At 46.7% G+C, this 15,046-nt stretch overlaps 1 protein-coding gene across 1 annotated transcript in view; it reads right to left on the bottom strand.

Moving 5' to 3' along the window:
* CORO2A (coronin 2A) overlaps positions 1-15,046 on the bottom strand; it is a 59,473-nt gene that overhangs the window by 20,476 nt on the left and 23,951 nt on the right. Inside the window, exon 2 of the mRNA XM_040580521.1 lies at positions 1,684-1,884. Within this exon, the coding sequence (XP_040436455.1) occupies positions 1,684-1,884 (201 nt within the window). The remainder of the gene's footprint in view (positions 1-1,683; positions 1,885-15,046) is intronic.

Consider the following 15,046-nt stretch of genomic DNA (forward strand, 5'->3'; position numbering starts at 1 on the left):
AGACTCAGGGATCCTCTTTCTGTGGGTGACTAAGGCTGCTCTCCCCCACCCAGCATCATTAAGGAACAGGTATTCAGAGAACAGCTGTATGAAGTGCAGCACGTACATATCCTTTCCCTGATCCATCACCAAAGGTCAATCCTCAAGGGATTTCCTGAATGAACTAGGGGACCTACATCTGAACACTGTAAACCAACTCCTCTCCAACTCTAGCAAAGTTGTCCTGTTTTGAACCGCTTAATTCTTCTGGGCTTATCAGCATCCAGAGCAGTGAGCTCCACATCTGAACTGCAGAAGCATTCACATCTGCTGCTAACAGTCTGCTCCTTGGTCTCCAGGATCCCCTTCACCACACAAATCAAGGAGAATGTCTCCTTATGCTTCTTCCCCAGCCTCTTCGCAGTTTTATATATCTCATTTATTTGTCTTTTTTCCCAAACTGATTGAAGTCTTTCCTCACATGAATGCAATTTCACATTTTCATTGACGTACTTGAATTATCCTTTTCTGTATTTTCTAATTCTACCATGCCTTTCACTTCTGCTGGCAGCATTTCAGATCTGGGTGGAGTATCTGAGCAGATCTTAAGAATGGAAGAATTGCTACTAAAAACTAGCCAAGCTGAGAAAGGTGAGAAGACAGAAGAATTAATAGGAAGCAGTGCAAACACCTTCAGCTCATTTTGCCCACACTTTTGAGAGCTGGGTCCCACCCAGCCCACATCCCACAGTCACCAGCTGCCTGCTTATAGATGCAGCTCTGTGATAAAGACAAGTTATTCAGCCTCAACAGATCATGGTCGAGGGGGCAGAACTGACTCAGTCAAGGAAAACAGGGTAGCGGTTAACTTTAGAAGGACTGTCTCTGAACAGCACCAGCAGAGAAGGAGCTGAATAAACAAAGTATAAAAGGGCTGGGAACTGTGTAGGTTCTTCAAGCATAGCCAGTTCGCTTTCATCCTTAGCAAATATACATTGAAAAAGTGGCATTGCAATAACAATATCAATTAACTTTTAATTAAAGGCTGAACTTTTACCTTTCATCTGTTCTGCCCTGATTCTAGAGAGTTCATAATTTCATATAGAAGTTAATCCACATTAGGGCATGCCTAATTGTTCTGAAGCAATAAACATCAGATGGCCAGCTCCTCCCTCTCATCAGATCCCTAAGTCATCAAAACCCACAAACATGAGATTTGTTTCTGAAAGGGAAGTTTTTCCAGCATCACTGCTTGAAGCTTAAGAGCTTCATAGCCTGATAATCATGCCTCCATTCTTTCACAAAGGAAAAGATAGTGCAAAACATACCACATGCCCCTCTGGTCACAGCTAAAGCCATGCCACTAAAGCAACTTTCAATTTTTGCCCTCTGTATCTACTAACTGCTTTTTTATTTGCAATTTGTCCTAGGAGACAAACATCTGAACAGCACAGTTCCTGCTGATTATACAAGAAAGGCAAATGAGATCTGAAATGAAGGAAGGTGCCAAAAAACTGTAAGGAGCAATGTTAAGTACACACATCTCGGGAATCACCTGTCAAGGCATCTGCGGCCCTTCCATCATTTTGCAATTTGGGCAACAGTATTAACTGAATACTGTCTGTGCAGTCTAGCCTCCCAGAAAACCCCTCCTCCAACCTCTTGATGTGCTCTCAAAAGCCAGCTCGCCTCAGTGGAGCTCACCTGGTGGATGGGAATGACGAGGAAGGCCCCCCCACCCGCACACTCAGTCACCACTGCAATGAAGTGGGGGTTCACGGCACAGAAGTGGTTGTCATGGACGTTGCGGGTGATGGGCACGCAGTCATAGCACTTGTCCTTGCTGGCAGCTTTGCCGTACACGTGGCGGAACTTGGAGCTGCGGTACTGTGGGTGCCACGACATCTGCAAGGGGAGAAACACAACAAATACCCCATGACGTAAGAATCAGCTATCCCATCATGGCTTGCAGACCCCCACTCCTCTCTCTCCAGAACAAGCTCGCCCCCCCCCCCCCCTCCGCCCCCATTTGGGGTCCTTGCACCAACCCTCAGCCAGAAAGCAGCAGCCACATTTTTCTCTGCTGGTCTTCACCCCTTTGGCATGACCTGCCGCTGCACCTGTTGCACATCTCTGATGGAGAGAGTGCAGGGGAGAAAAGACAACCCTCTCCTTCACCAGCCAGCTGGCCTGTGCATGCACCAGCAATCCCTATCATTGAGGGCTGGGCCACATGGCAGCAAGGTTAAGAGGAATTGAATCCTGGTAGCTCAGAACTCAGGAAGCATGAAAGATATATTCTGGGTGAGGAAAGCCTGAAAGATGGCGAGTGAACAAGTCAGTCTGGATGCAGGCTTCATTTGGCCCTCGGGTGGTTTAGGACCAAAAGCTAGTCTAAATTTTGCTCACATGAAGGGAAAAAAAGAGGTTTGAGAGATCATAGTAATCATTACAGTCACCTGTTGTTTTTTTCCCTGCTGACAATGACATTCTGCATGTCTGGTTTATAACTGCACTACAGCCCTCTGAGAGACAGCATTTTAAATGGTGTTTAAATGAGATACATAAAGCATGCTAACCACAAGAATCCTTTCCCACAGAGAGCAGTGAAGCTTGATGGAACTGATGCAACTAATTTCAAATAGGAAAGTACCAGTGTTGGACAGAAAAGGCAATTCAGACTATGAACTCCTGCTCCGTCCACAAAACCTAGACAGTAAAAGGGACATGGCAGAGATGGTGAGAAGATCCTGCTGCCCAAAGGAAAAGAAATGTACATCAGGCAAGAAGGTTTTGGGTGAAAAAGAGCCCCACACAATCAATATAGGCAAAGACCGGGAGAGGGCTTGGTTTGCCCCATATTGATCTGCTGAATGTGCATTTCATGAATGGTATTATCAGTGCTGCTGGATCAAAGATATTCCAGTTTGAGAGAGTTCCCCCTTTTGTGTTACAGCAAGACTTAGCTCATTCACAAGGGTAAGTGTTTGAAGGGAAGCACGCACTCAATGGCAGGAGCCCAAGTGCATCATCACCCAACAAGCAGAGGTCTAAGCAATTCTAAACCAAAATGTCCTTGTTGCTGGCACAAGACGGTATCCTCCTGGGATGACTATTAAATGCCAGGAGTCTGTATTGCTTGATCCTGGGCAGTTGAACTGGAGCTTTACAAGCATCCATCAACACAAAGATCTGCAAAGCTCATGTCACACTGGAAGATCTGGGCCGTGAATAGTGCTAGGACACAAGTCCTGCCCTACTCCCCACCTCCTCCCAATCTACTGGCACAGCTCAGACCCAACCCCACCTTGGACAAATACATATGCCTGTAAAAAATCAGTCCTGGCAGATCACCAGTTGCTTTCACAGTCATTTTTGTTGCCTGCTTTTACCTTGGCACGTTTTACCCACATTTCTCCATATTCTTAGCTGATTAGATTTCTTGTGCAGAAAACACTAGGTGCAAAGGATCTCTGATACAGTGAGGGCTCTGATGCTGAACAAAAACAAAGACACACAAGTTATTTGGAAAAGAAAGCAGTGATCCTGGGAAAATAATCTTGGAAGAAGGGATATTCACAGACAGAAAGAAAGCTGAGGTTTTACAGAGCTAACTAGCTCCCCAAACAGCCCAAGATGTGCAGCATTCTCAAGCACCTTCACACTCATTACAGCTTTAGTGGTTAGGTTTACTCGCATCACGGTGGAGGAGGGGAAATCACTGTACTGTCTGGATGCAGCAGTTCCTTCTTACAGCAGGAACGTTATCTTTCCAAAAGGAAATTAACTGCCTGGCTCAAAAGAACTTCTAGCTAAACTGCGCTTGAGGTGGGACAGAGTGTGTGGTCTGGAGGTTTGAGACTCCTCTGGAGAAAGGAGTCACCAAGTACACAGAATATATTCACTATTGCAGCACCAGAGAGCAGGAACACACAGCAAGATACTAACATCCCATGCAGAGTACCTGTAAAATTTTAACTCTGAATAAGGAATAAAGGAAATAAAAGGAATTAAATGCCCAAGTTTGGATAGTGCTTAGGAAACAAGCTCTCTCCTATTTCAGTTTGTAGAATTAAGGTTCAGCTGTCACAGGAATGGACTTCAAAGCACCTACAGCCTGGACAGCAGGGCAATATATAACTGGGAATATCATAAAAATGGAAAAGACAATCCTAGCAGAACAGTGTCCCTCCTGACATAATTGCAGCCACAGCAGAAAGCTCAACATTAAAAGAAAAAACTTTTTAAATAAAATATGGCAAAAAGCAGCCTGAACAGGTGCAGCATCAGCAGACTGCATCTGGCACAGTGGGAGATGCTGAACCCAAATAAAGCAGACACGTGGACATGAAGAAAAACTTGTTTGGAAGGAGTGTGGAGGAGTGTTCTGCACTGGAAGTTGCTCAAGTGGCGATATGTCTCCATCCCTGGAAATCCTTTCAAGACTTCATTAGATAAAGACATATTCTCCTTATTCAAATGTTCATAATAGTCCTGCCTCTGAACAGGAGGCTGAATTGGAGAAAACCTAGGGCATGGTGCCACCAAACCATACTGAAACCTTACAAATGAAAAAGCTCACATCTTCACTAAGTAAAATAAGGCCCTGTGTGTACAATCTGCCTGCTACAAGCCATGCAGCAGACAAGATGTGGTTCCTCAGCAAGAGATGAGATCTTCCAGCTGGCTATTAACAAGAACAGCCTGGCCAGGGCTCTGACAGATCTCAGCTATTAGACAGTGCAAGCTATGGTGCATACAAGAAGATCGTTGTAGAGAAAAGAGGTCACCATTCTCCATCAGAGCTCTCAATGCACCAAATGCTGTGTTATGTATAAATACAGGCCCAATACCAACTGCATAGGTGGGTGTATAGGTTCTAAAAGGACTACAGAAACATTTATCCCCCCAGCAGGTCCCCACTGCAGTCTGCCTTCATGTGATTTGCCCAGATCTGCCCTTCCACTGCTGCCAGAACAATGCAGGAACCAGTCACAGGTCACTGGTACCCCGTTTCCATCAGCAGTCCTGGCCCAGCCTCTCTGCTCAGCTCCTGTGTTTGCATGGCAGGACAGAAGTGGCCTCAGTCTATAGCTACAAGTCTCTTCCTTGTTTTTTCCTAAAATAGCAGGTTTTCCAGTCACTTCTCCTCCCCCTCCTCCCTCTGTCTTCCTGGAAGGAAGGAGTTGGTTTAATCACACCTCATCTGGTACTTCAACCATCTTGACTACCACTCTGTTCTCCTAGATGCAATGTCATATGTTCCCGGGAGAGACAATCTGAGTGCTGTGTCCACTCTCCAGGGCTGAAGGTGGAGCAGGGGGACTGACCAGAGAGTAGAGAGACATCCCACTCCTTCCTCTCAACAAGTACAGAAGAAAGCACCACAACAAAGGCAGAGCTGGGTGAAAAACGCTCATGACCAGACAAAGAAAGGAAGCATGATTTTCACAGTATCTCCCATCCAGGGCTCAAGGAACCTGTTCTAGTGCAGCTGGCAAAAAGCTGGGCTTGCCTCCCTACACAGGTGGCAGAGAAGCCAGCTCTGCAAATGTTGTGTAGGAGACAAGGGTCTCCCTGGCTTACAAGTGCAAGGAGATGCCAGTTTCTGAAATATCTCCCGCCCCCAGAAGGAGCTGTGGTGTGGCTCAAAGTGCCATACACATCTACGGTGCCAAAGTGCCAAATGCCACTTCCAAACACAGCTGCAGTGAGACACACGGCGAGCCAAGCAGCAGCCCAGATAAAGAAGCTGGGAAGAGCTGGGCTGGGCAAAACACTTCACTACAGGTCTGTACTTGAGCAGCTCCTGAGTGCCTGCTTCAGAAGAGCAATGTAAGGTTATCCACTGCCCTCCTGTACCAGCCAGAGGTAACTGCTCTTTCCTCTTTTATTCTCCACCCCTGCAAGATTGTCAGCTACTCAACAGCTTCCTCACAGAACAGAAGCAGTTTCCTGGCAGTGAGCAGCGGTGGCCACTTAGGTCACCAGCAGCATTTCCTGCCATTCCCTCTTGGAGGCAAGCCCACCTTGAATCCTCTCCCGTGCTGAGTGAGTCCTGCAAAGCAGCTGCCACCTTCTCCATAATGGCCTTTGAGCTCCGACATGACTCCCATGCTCCACTCCAGCTAATCTCACATCAACTTAGTCCATTCAAGCCATGTCACACTGACACATTTCCACGTTCGCCTCAACCTTTCCACGGCCCATCCTGCCACCCCAACATTAGGAGGCAGGTTTCCTCACTGCTGGGGGCAGGGGCAGCAGTGGACTGCAAGCAGCATCAGAGCCAATCCCACAGGCCACAGGGAGCTATCTGCAAAACCATACCTAAAGCAGGAGGCAGAGGCACCTCCATGGGATCCCCCTCTCCCCCATCTTTCCATGGCAAGCAGAAGACCCTGGTGTATGAGTAACTTTATTTAGTTCTTCCAAAGCTGCTGAGGCTCTGGCTGTACTTTCCACCTACCTCCTCCCATTCAAGGCCCCACCACACTGCAGAACCTTCTCACCAACCTCCTCCTGACCATAAGCTGCCAGCAATGTGCCTTTGGAGCAAAGAAAGCCAATGGCCTCTGGGGATGCATAAGGAGGAGTGTTGCCACCAGGCTGGGGGAAGTGATCCTTCCCCTCTACTCAGAAGTAGTTTACTACTAGTGAGACACACCTGGAGTGCTGTGTCCAGTTCTGGGCTCCCTGGTACAAAAGACATGGATGTAGTGGTCCAGTCTAGGTGCAGGAAGATGTTAAAGGGACTGGGACTATCTCTCATATGAAAAGAAGCTGAGAGAGCTGGGACTGTTCACCTAGAGAACAGCAGACTCAAGAGGATCTTCTCAATATGTACCAGCACCTCAGGAGGTCTCGAGGGTAAAGAAGACAGAGCAAGACTCTCCTCAGTGGTGCCCAGCAACAGACAAGAAGCAATGGGCACAAACTGAAATACAGAAAACTCCATTTAAACACACGGAAACACTCTTTTTCTGTGATGTTAGTCAAACACTGGCATAGGCTGCCAAAAGAGGTTGTGGAGTCTCCATCCCTGGACATACTTAAAACCTGACCAGACATGGTCCTGGGCAACCTCCCCTAGTTGACCCTGCTTTGAGCAGGACATCAAGATACGAGTTTCAACTTCAACTGTTCTGCGATTCTGTGATTTTAAGGCCTCTGGATCTCAGCCATGTGTATCTTTTACTGCCCTAAAAATGCCACTGGCAACATACCAAGATGTATGCCCATGCGATGTGGACTTTCAATCCAATAAACCTGAAGTTTGTCTTCCAGGTTCAGCTCTCCCATCTCTTCTTCCGACAGGGAGCAATGACAACACATTTCTTCCCCATTCCATAAAAACTGCTGTTTGGAGGGGCAACCATTTTTACAACTGTGCAAATAGAAACTGGTATAAGGGATGGAGGGGAGAAAGTGTGGGAAAATACAGAACATTTGCCAGCACGACAGGACTGTTTTTTCACTGCAAAAACTTGTGCTATCACCTCAAAAAAAATACCATATTTGTACATTTTATAAAGCCCAAAAATTATATGTTTTGCATAGTCCCTTAAGAATATACTTTCCCTGGGTGTTTTTTAAGACTAATGGGGTTAGCTTTCTCCCTGCACTGGAGGGCCCCCAGTGTACGAGTCTCCCCTTGCACATTCATGCCTGAGCAGGGTGAGTCAGCATAGGCAGAGCTCAAGGTCCTGAAAACCCTGGGTGTGCAGCACCAGGTGAGGCTTGTAACCACAGCTCAGGGATCCCCAGCTCACCTCACCTGCTTGTGGGACAGCAAGGAGCCAGGATGCCCACAGCAAGGGCACGCAGACCATCCGTGCACACGGTGCAGTGCCCATGGCAGCACATCCCCACCCTGAGAGGCAGCTGGAGCTGAGGTCTGGGTCCTTTCTTCTGATCAGGGAGGTAGAAGATCTCCCCCCACTTGCTACTCAGGGGTCTGTGCCATCAGCACAGAGACTGATGCTGAACTGACAAGGAACTGGTGAATGGACCATCAGCCCTCTGTCAGCATGACACAGAAGCCTTTGCATCCAGGAGAAAGGAGGAAGGCAGCCTTTGCAATCCAAGAAGCAGCCTCCTGCCTTCCCTCCCCATCATCCTGACCTAATTCCCTAATTCCCAATATCACAAGCCTCCCTGTGGGGGGAGGGGGAACTGGGATGGAGGGAGACAGTGCAGATTGTACTAGCGTGCGTATGTTTCTAACCATACAGCTGATGCAAAAAATGTGGTTAGCACTATCCTCCCCTCACCCAGCTCTCAAAGACAAAGTCCTGGGACCTTGTGGTTGTCAATCCCACCTCTTCCAACAAGGAACATTAAGGAGACTTTTTTCTGAAGCTGCCAAAGGGTCCTGGAGTAGGATAGAGATCCCTGCAAGCCCCACTCAGATCTCTGCTTACCACTTTGCAGTAGGCAATCAGCACACGCTTTTTCAGGATGGACAGTCTTTGCTTTCATGTTTACCAGACATGAACATGGAAATGCTTAGGAGACCTCTGAAGAACAGTTAAAGATGGAGAATCCAGGTCTACCACTTGTCTTCAGAAATACGATGCAGCAGCACTGAAGGGACTTTGCTGTGCTTTAAGTCTGACTCTTTTATGAGGTTGTTTATGAAAAGTTAACTTTTCATCACTCATCCATGAAACCTGACTGCAAAGATCCTAGCTCCTGACTGAAGGTGTGAGCTCCTAAAAGGGTTGTGAAGTCTAGGAAGGTCTGCAGCACTCAGAAGCAGTCTTGGGAAAGTTATGCTGTGGCATATTTGCTACTCTCCAGGAAGTATTAGACAAAACAAATAGGCATATGCATGTCCAACTGAGTGAACATGTGCTTCACCATAGGCCAGCATGTTCCTGCTTGCCCTGTTGCATCCCACTTACACTAGGATTACAGATTTGCCTACACTGTGCATGAAACTTGTGAATTCTGGATTAATTTCTCTTGTTCTTGGAAAAAATAACCACATAAAAAAAGCAAAACATGTCTGAGGAAACCCAGACATATGGGAGCCTAATACAGGTCCAACTGAGAGCACTTCCTCCTCTGGTGCACAGTATTTCTGAAAGAGTCACAGCAGCCAGGTCAGTCCTAATAGTCTGGAAACTCAAGACACTGGCAGCACTTTATTCTGCCTTTTACAGTCTTTGATATCTTTGGTGGCTTTGACATCCTTGGCATTGTGCCTTGGATTGTGCCAGGAGCTGGAGGGCATACAGATCAGGAAGTTATTTCTTCAAATCCTGAGGAAGGTCTAAAAGAAGATTGATGGGCACCTTATCTCCTGGAAATACCAGCTCTTGGATGTGGCTCCACATACTGTTAAGAGCTGACCTGTCCAGCACACACCCTGGCATATTGTTTTTCTGGCAATTTCAGTCTCATCTATGAGCCAATTTCTCTTGCTCAAAGAGCAGAAAATGAACACAAGGTGGGGGAGGAAATAAAATAAATAAAACACAAACACAACAAAAAAAAAGAGAAAAAAACAGAATAAGGCATCTGAGCGAATTAGATCATAAAAAGTATCTGGTGTGGGTAAAACAGAGCACAAAGGGATGGGTGTCACATCACAGGTAGAAGCAGAGGGAATTGGAGTGTCTTTGACAGCAATGAGATCCCCTCAGCTCATCCAGGGAACCACAGCCAGGCAGCGTGACAGTGTCACCCCAGGAAAGGAGGGGTAGCTAAGAACCAGACCTTGTCTCATTCCCCTCTAAACAGGCATGCACATCTCACAGGCTGTGCTGCGCCCAGTCAGAGCAGGGAGGAATTTAGACTACATGAAGGTCAGATGGGAGATGGGTTTGTAACCTGACCAAGAAGTTTGGGGGCAGGAAATCCTACTTAGCGTGCTCAGCTCCTATATTTCATGCTTTTCAGTGAGTGCCAGCCTTCTGCTCTTTCCCAGTCCCGAGGAACCAGCAAACTCCAAAGCCAGAACCATCTGCCACTAGCTGAAGACTAAAGCCTTCAGCTCTGGGCACTGCTCTTGCAAAAGGTGCCAGACAGTTGATAGGAGAATTCAGTGGAGAGTGGTATGGACAAGTGATCAAAGGTGTGTGACCTGCTAAGAAATCCTGAAAGCTTCAGAGTGGAGATGATGGAGGGAAGCAATGACAGTAGGCTTCAAACACGGAAAAGGTTGCCGCAAAGAGGATATAAATTGTCTGCTTTCAAAGTCTAGGGGAGACAGAAAGTAAAAAACCATGTGTTTTAACCGCATCAGAGAAGTCTCCAATTAGGCAGCAGTAAAACTTCTAAGAGTCACAGGAGTGGGAAATGTATGAATCTCCATCAGTGGTATTTCCCAGGCAGACTCAATAAAAGACTAGCAATGACAACGGAGCTACAGCTGACCCTGATTTGGACAGGAGACAGACTCACAGAGCTGGAACAGAGAAATCACATAATGATTTGATTTCATGTGCAGTAAGCCTGCTATGTCCCGAGTGTGGCAGGCTGTACCTGCTTGTACTAGCTGCACTAACCCCCTCAGCAGGGCATCCGGTATCTCAATTTTAAGCAATTTTTAAGTGCAATCTTAATGTCAGAATTGCAATTCTTAACATCCAGGGCAAGACAGCTGAATCAGATACAGCTACTGCAGAACAATCTGTTTCATTATGGTACCAAGAGCTGTGCTGCAAGACAAGCTGTTTAGCAGTGGCCATCATTCCTGGCATTAATGCGCCAGAGTAGCTCCTTTCAAATGTACCATTGTTCAGGCTAACTATTAAGAGTGGTATAAGGGAAAATGAAAGCCAAAATTTTAACCTGAGCTCATTTGTCTGATGCAGCATTTAGGTTGAAACTTTCTCTACTGCCCTTGTGAAAACATGCAGGCCCTATTTCCCTGAGATTAAAACCTCAACAACTGTATGGGACTGCAAAAAGGATCCATAGAGGGAAGAGACCATCCCATCCAGATGCAGAGCTGAAGATGATGGTGAGCAGAAGGGTTGGACCTGCAGAAGCAGAGATCACATATCATTAAAGCAGCACAAAACAGCATCTGGAGAACTTAAAGGAGCTGAACAAGCCCAGTGGGAACAATAAACATCTCATTTTGGCTAGGTCATCTGCAGCTCCTTCAGGGAAGGTGTCCGAGGTCTCTGGCTACAGAAAGTTTTTCAAGCTAACCAGGCTGGTTATTTCCCCCGAGCAGCCCCCAGGCCACGCCAGTGCCCATCTTCTGTGGGACCAGACTCCAGACATGATCTAAGCTCTTCTCTCTGCCTTTGTGCACAGCACACCTGAGGGTCTGGCAGCACCCAGCATGCATCAACCTGACATGCATCCATCAAGACACAAGTCCTTGGTCCCTTCTGTCCACATGCCAATGCACACTAATATTTCACTGACTCAAAGCTGTACAGGGAGGAGGCTTGCTGCTAACTCCAGTGATACAAACAGGCATCTTACTCCACCAGCTACTATAAGATCACCTTGATTCAAAGCTTTTTTTACAAGTTCATCCAAACTAAGCCAGTTGAAGCACAAGATCACTGCCTATGAAGCATCCTATTAGATGACAGATCTCTCATAAGACTGTATGACAATCCTGGTATGGAAATACAGCACATAAAGGCTGCATGGATTGCAGAAGCAGCACTCAATTCAGCCAACACAGAATTTCTAGGCCGAACAAGTTTGTAAGCTCTAACAGAAAGCTCTCCAGCTGCCTTCAGGTAAGCAAGGGGAGAACAGACTGTCAGCCTCTGCCCCTGATCTCAGGACAGTGATCAAAGGACAGCCAGAGCTCTTCTGAGATGAGAGTCTGGCACAGCATCTCCTGCAGAGATTTGCATCTTCTCCCCACCCCATGCCTGGGCTGAGAGCCTTCCAGTTCATCAGGTGCAATGTGGATGGCACATGCCCCTCACCAAAAAATTGCTTTCTGTTTTCTTGTGCTGCTCACCTCTCAGCAGGGTACAAATACATACCAATGAATTAGTAACTGTTACGTTTGCTTGAAATTCCCCCAGTTTCACACAAGAAGCCTCCCTTCTCCTTGAGGCCTGTGCTCTGTGCGGCCTGTGTTGCACTCCTGCATGAAAGCTGCCCTGGCATAGAGAAACATGGGCCGAAATCCAGCCACACTTCTGTGGACCTTGCCTACAGGGTGCCCAGTGCACTCCTGGGGAAAGCACATAACATGAACAATCTTCCAAAACACTTTTAAGTACTGATTACTATTGTTCATAAGCAGGTTTCCAAACTCTGCCTATACCTCACCTGCCACTCTGAAAAGCACTTCAGCTGTTCAGGTGATCCAACCTGGCAAGTTGGACTCTCTTCCTCCCCTGTCCTTATTGACAGGGAATCAAGAGAATTTACAGTTCTAAAGGACTTTTCTGAGGTCCCAATATCTTGAAAATTAGCAACAATTTGGAAAGCACAGGGACCAACAGGAAAAAAATAAATTTACCCCTCATTTCTTCTCTTGCATGCAGGGTCAAAAAGAGATTAAAAGGTGAGAAAGGAAAGAATGCAAATGCTAATAAGGCTGGTTTTGAAAGTTCCAATGACCATTTCAATCTGAAATGCCATGAAAACTTTACATTTCCCTTTTCATATTCTCTTTTGGAATGCTAAACTTGTATTGCATAGGTAATGCCTTTTTCCTTTCAACCTCATCATTTTTAGGTAACATTTCTATGGCCAAAAAACCCACAGAGCAGCCCTGCCAGTCTTTTGAGAGCGCTGTTCACAAGTATCCAAGGACAGTGTCACAAGAGATTCAAACTTCCAACTCCATGCTAATAAGCAGAGTGAAACTGGCACAAGGGTACACAAGTAGAAGGCTCTAGAGAAAACACACTTCCTCTTCTTAGTTCTGTATCAGTAGTCTATGAAATAAAATCTTTACATGCACTCGGGGCCAATTAATAAAATCAAACAAAAGAAGAATCACTTGCAAAATTTGCCCAGGTCCACGATTTTCCCCTGTCCCTTCTCCCCCTGCTCTCTTCAACTCAATTTCATTCACCTTACCCTTCTCTTCTGCTAAATCCTCTCTCCTCCCCTCCCTCTCCTTTTCTTCCACACAGCCGATCCTCTCAAAATTCACCCTTCCCATCCAAAAATGCATAATGTAACTTGATGCCAAAAGTCAGGAAGACTCACTCAATGGCAATTCAATAATGCTTAGAGCCAGATGACGAGAGGAAGATGTACATGAAGTCAGCTTCAACACTGCCCTACACTGAACACCAAGCTGTGTACGGGAAATAGGAGAGACATTCCCATTCCCAGTACCCCAAGATTTGTAGAAAGGAAGCAGTTAAATACATGAAATACTGCCGGCTTTCTGTCAAAGAGCCAGCTACATTGTACTGTAAATTTCATGACATAACTCCATACGGAACAGACCATACCAAAGAACTCCATAATTAAGTACTCCTCACTCTGCTGTCCCCACAAGAGATTTATGTTGAATCAGGAAGACATCTGCTACCTGCTCCTAAACCATGCTTGTGCAATCCTTACACATACACAAGGCCTTGGTTTCAGTGTCTCCACTTTAAGAAGACCGTTAGCCCCTCTTCTGATCAGAGAGGGGCACATTTGTTGCTGCATCCTGCTTCTCACTGAATCTCAGCAGAGGAACAGCTGCAGAGCAGGATGCTCCAAAGCTTTCTTCTCTCACCTATCCAGCACCAGGGCACAGCTGGGAAGCAGTGCAGCACCTCAGGTCAGCAAGGTCACTATTTCATACACCTCCTGCAGAAGACATCTGTCACCTGGATGTGGTACACTAGCAAGACTCACATACAAGCACTTTCACTGGAAAATGGTTGCTTTTAGCAGTTGACTAACCAACCAAGCCAGCTAAGTCCCAGGTCCACCCAGCTAGACTGGGACAGTTTCGGCGAAGACAAATACATCACATCGTTATATTTATTCTGAATAATGCTACTAATGCTTCTCCTACAGGGCAAAGCTCGCTCTCTCTGAGACCCAGTACTGCCAGCCACGTGCTCCAATACACTTTGCCCCCGCAGTTAAACCAGAGGCATTCAAAGTAACCAGGCCTGCAAAAACAGTGTGCAGAGGAACTTGTCACTTCCAGATGGCTTTAAAACTTTAAACCTCACGCCACATATATTTCTCACTCTTTCTTGCTTTATGCAGAAAAAAGGCTGTTGGCTGCAACCTTGATAGGAGCACAGTGATCACAAAACAAGCAAGCAGTGAGAAAGGTGTCTGCTTGTGCCAGTCTGCAGGTGCCGCTTTCAAGCTATAAGCAACCAGCGCTGGGTTTCAATTTCCCATCTCAAGTGTCTTTGCCACCAGCTTTCATGGTAATAAAAAGGGCTTCATTAGAAACATCAGAGTGGGCAAAACATGTCCCTCTGGCTAAATCAAGTATTGTAGTAAGACAGAGTTTTCTGCAAGTAGCACGCACTCATGCCAGGAGGGTTTTGGAAGACAGGACAGACTGTCTCATGTTAACATGGACCAGACCCAGGCATGAGCAGTCCACCCATTGGAGCACAGTCTGGCCCAGCCATAATTCATTCTAGCCCACACAAGTATTATTCCCAGGTGATTTCACCAGATCACTCAGCTCTTCACACCTCACCCTGCTCCCACCCTCCTCTTTCCCCTTTCATCAGAAGCAGCAGTAAGGGAGTTTTATCACAGGAACTGGTGAACAACCCCTTGTCTCAGAGCAAGGCCACCCCCAGCGACACATCAGTATGGCTCCAGCTTTCTCCAGCTGTACCTTGCAAACCCCCAGCAGGGAGAACCTTTCACTCTCCTGGTGCCCTGCACCACCCTCTTTTAGGCTGACCTACCCGCAGGGACTTCTGCTCACAGCAGATCAGGGAGTACTTTCAGAGACACCCACCTCCTGCCCCCAGAGAGGACTCACCAGCTGCCTGAGGAAAGCCTGCTGGGTTGGGCCTGGAAGTTTTTTAATAGCAGTGTCACTAATTATATGGGGTACTCACAAACACCAAGTCCGCAGCACCATGAGGCAGATGAAGAGGCAGTCCCTCATTTATAGCCTGCAAAGAAACTGGAGGATACCTTT

Source organism: Falco naumanni, chromosome Z (genome assembly GCF_017639655.2).
Source record: "Falco naumanni isolate bFalNau1 chromosome Z, bFalNau1.pat, whole genome shotgun sequence".
In the NCBI taxonomy this organism is placed as follows: domain Eukaryota; kingdom Metazoa; phylum Chordata; class Aves; order Falconiformes; family Falconidae; genus Falco; species Falco naumanni.